The sequence below is a fragment of the Mizuhopecten yessoensis genome, unplaced genomic scaffold, assembly GCF_002113885.1.
Source record: "Mizuhopecten yessoensis strain PY_sf001 unplaced genomic scaffold, ASM211388v2 scaffold10441, whole genome shotgun sequence".
NCBI lineage: Eukaryota > Metazoa > Mollusca > Bivalvia > Pectinida > Pectinidae > Mizuhopecten > Mizuhopecten yessoensis.
In genome coordinates this window covers 813736-817505 of record NW_018408548.1, presented here as the reverse complement: position 1 = coordinate 817505, position 3770 = coordinate 813736, and the positions used below count along the sequence as shown (strand labels likewise).

The window sequence follows — 3770 nt, the reverse complement described above, 5'->3', positions numbered from 1 at the left end:
TGGAGCATCCTTAGGCCAAGGTGACTTAATTTTGTATAATTGGTGGGTGTGACCCCCTGGGGGCAGAGGGGCGGGGCCCAATAGGGGAAATAGAGATAAAACCTTCAAAATCATTCTTCTACCGTAGTGAATAAGGGATTTTATCCTAATTTAGTCTGGAGCATCCTGGGCCAAGGGGACTCAATTTTGTATAAATGGTGGGTGTGGCGCCCCTTGGGGCAGATGGGCGGGGCAGAATAGGGGAAATAGGTAAAATCTTCAAAATTCTTCTCCTACCGTAGGGATTAAGGGATTTTATCTTTATTTTAGTCTGGAGCATCCTTGGGTCAAGAGGACTCAATTTTGTATAATTGTTAGGTGTGACCCCCCCCCTTGGGCAGGGGTCGGGGCCGAATATAGGAGAAATAGAGGTAAAACCTTCAAAATCCTTCTCCTACCCTAGGGATATTAAGGAATTTTATCCTTATTAAGTCTGGAGCATCCTTGGGCCAAGGGGACTCAGTTTTGTATAAACTGTGGGTTTGGCCCCCCAAGGGCCTGAGGGGCGGGGCCCAATAGGGGAACATAGCAAACTATTCTTTAAAATCCTTCTACTTCTGTAGGAATGACAGGATTTGGTCCATATTTGGTGTTGAGCATCCTTGGGTTAAGGGAAACCAATGTGTATAAATGGTGGGTCTGGCCCCCTTTGGGGTGAGAGGCGGGGATCAATATGGGAAATATAGCAAAATCTATAAAATCCTCCTTCTGTAGGAATGACAGGATTTATTCCATATTTAGTCTGAAGCGTCCTTGGGTGAAGGGGTACCAATTATTTTAAACATATTCAGGTGAGCGATACAGGCCCTCTGGGCCTCTTGTTTATACATTAATACCATTTATAGATATATAAAAAGACGTACATGTAACTAAAAGACCTTTAGTAAAACAGTTTTTTGACGTAAGTTACGTCTACGTTTAGACTTACGACCTTTAGCAAAACTCAGTCCAGACTTAGATTTGAACCCTGGACCTCTTGTCACTTAACCAACTGAGCACCTGATCAGTGGTGGTTCACTGGCACTGTCCCTCTACAGTTATATCTGGAACAAAATTAAGGGGAGGTTACTGTGTGTATGGAAATGACATTGGAATTCTCAAGAATCACATTCGCATATATATCCTGGTTGAAATGGTTCAGAAGGCGCAGGAATATTCCACAATAAACAAATGCACTTGGACCTAACTGTAGGCAGAGCTAAAAAATACAGAAGATCAAGAATAATATGTCCTCCTTTCATGCATCCATTAAATTATAGAACATATCTTAAAATCTACATATGCATTGACCTTGTTTTATAAAGAAATAAAGCAAACTAGCATTAGTCGTCACTTTAGTTTCGGTCAGGCATGTCTGGACCCCTCAGTCTACACGTGGCGAATGTTTCTGAGGTCGGCCTCGGTTCAGATCTGGGCCTGTTGTTTTCTTTCAGGTTCAACTGGTTGAACCAAATACACGAAAGGGGCCCTCATTTTGCCTGCATCGGGACAGGGATCCTTAAGAAGGAAGTTCTCTTCATCCTTTTGCACTAACTGAACTGTTATATCATATCATCAAAACTCAACTGTTAATGGTACTTTCTTATGTTGTAGTACAAACCCATTGGTTCTGAATGGTGTACTGGAAAAGACCTCCGAATATGGATGACATTCTGCTGGCGGAAACCTGTTGGAAAAATATCCAGAATCAGCTTGGTTAAAGCCTGATCATGCCAGAAATAGTCATTTCCCAACTAACAAACTGTTGACAATGGAAAGTCTGGCACTGAAAGTGTAGTGACGATGTGATGGATGTCAGACATAGTCACATTCAATAAAACAACCTGTTGATGGCAAATCTGGCAATGCAGGTGTGATGGACGTTTCGGGTTAGATTTCTTCTAATCGGATAGATAAGAAAAACTGTGTTGAAAGATGACAGTGATGGAGTTGATGATATATCCTGTATGTCAGATTTGAGTGTGTGATTACCTGATAGATTTAGATCATGTTTTGATCTGTGTAGACGTTGAAGTGCCTTATAGAACTAGATGTGGTGAGGATTTCATTTACAAGTGTGTATAGACACTTAAATATCATTTACAAGTGTATAGACAATGTGATACATACACTAAGACCGTGAACTATTCCTGGTTGTGCTTGTCATTAAGATATTAAGTTCGAATCAATTAATGGATTGTAATTGGCAAAAAAGCATAAAAACAAAATAAAATAATTCAACAGAGTAGTGAAGAAAGACAGTACCCCAGGATTATAAAACAGTGTGAGACTGTAGTCCTAATTTCAGTTGTCATAAGGATAACACTTTCTGGTGGGTCAGTACCAAATGGTAATTTTTGATAAATCTTCTTGTATATATACGTGTTTACTCTTTTTACCAGAGTTGAACTGATATCTAAGAGGAATATACATTTTATTGACAGTTGAAGTTTGGACGAGAATATAAAACTGTTTCATGTCCAAGATGACCTGTGTTTATATATATTAATTAATTGTTGTGTTGGCATAATATTCTGCCTGAAACTACAATTTTTATTGCTGGCAGCCGCAGGGCCATAGTGCTAGTGCTATTAGCAGGAGACAAAAATGATTAAATACCTCACACGATTTACCACAGAGAACTATCCATATTGCCAGTGCAGTTTATATACATTTTATTGTACTGGTAACACGTTAGACAAAACAGGGGATGTGACCCATGTGACTACAGGCCGGAAAAGTAATACATCATACCACAAGGAGTATCCAAGATTTTATCATCTGCTGTATATAACATATAAAGAAAACAAATGCAGATTCAGCTATCACAAATATTTATTCGGGGATAAACGGTTAAATCAGGAATTGGAAATTTAACAAATTCAAATCATCATGAATACCATAAGAAATGGAATAAAATGAAAATCGTGAAAGTATATGTAAAATGTAATTTTTTATTTACTCCCCTTTGCAATTTAATACTTGGACTTAACATTTTTCTTTTAAAAAGTGGGTGAAAATGTCAAAATAACCCTTTGAACTAAATTTGTTAAATATGAAGTATAGAGAATACTAGTCTGAATTAATAACACTAAAATACTTAATGTACATACATAAAGTTAATACTGTAGAAGGAGTAGATAAACAGGACAGGATTCAAACATGGGACTTTTAAACTTGAGATGGATGCTCTCCAAACTGAGTTTTCACTTGGGATTGTCCCGTTGTGGATCAGCTATAAAATAATATTTGTTATTAATGGTGATACAAAGACAATATTCACGGCATATTGCTTTTTTAGATGCATACAATAAAGAGATGATTTAAGAAAATAATGTTTTGCGATCATTTGTGTCTTGAAAAAAGTATGACGTGCTCTCTCAATAATAAAACTTTGCTGTAAAATGCATTTCTGTAAAAGATTAAGATACATATGTCAAATGCTTTTCTTGCAAAAGGAATTCATTGCAAGTCAAAGATAACTACTTTTATATAATCACAGCTGTCGAACCATGTTTAACATTTTACGGGTAAATGAGTATTATTGGTCGATGGAACCTTATCAAAATTATTCAAAGTTTACCAAAATTATTCAAGCATTAATATATATATATATATGGGGCCAAGAAGTAATTCCAACAGTTTGGACAAGTTTAGGTTGTTAAATTTTCGGAGCATTCCGCTCCTTTATCAAGACACAGTGAAACAGAACAGTTACATGTACACATACATTATATTACAAGAAGATAGAA

The 3770-nt window shown here is 37.0% G+C and overlaps 1 protein-coding gene across 15 annotated transcripts in view; it reads left to right on the top strand.

Moving 5' to 3' along the window:
- LOC110460618 (serine/threonine-protein kinase TBK1-like) overlaps positions 1-3350 on the top strand; it is a 79956-nt gene extending 76606 nt beyond the window's left edge. For all 15 annotated transcript variants that reach the window (XM_021513629.1, XM_021513637.1, XM_021513630.1 and 12 more), the window contains one exon: positions 1633-3350. In XM_021513629.1, coding sequence (XP_021369304.1) covers positions 1633-1687 — 55 coding nt within the window. In that variant the 3' untranslated portion in view covers positions 1688-3350. The remainder of the gene's footprint in view (positions 1-1632) is intronic.
- The last annotated feature ends 420 nt before the right edge of the window (positions 3351-3770 follow it).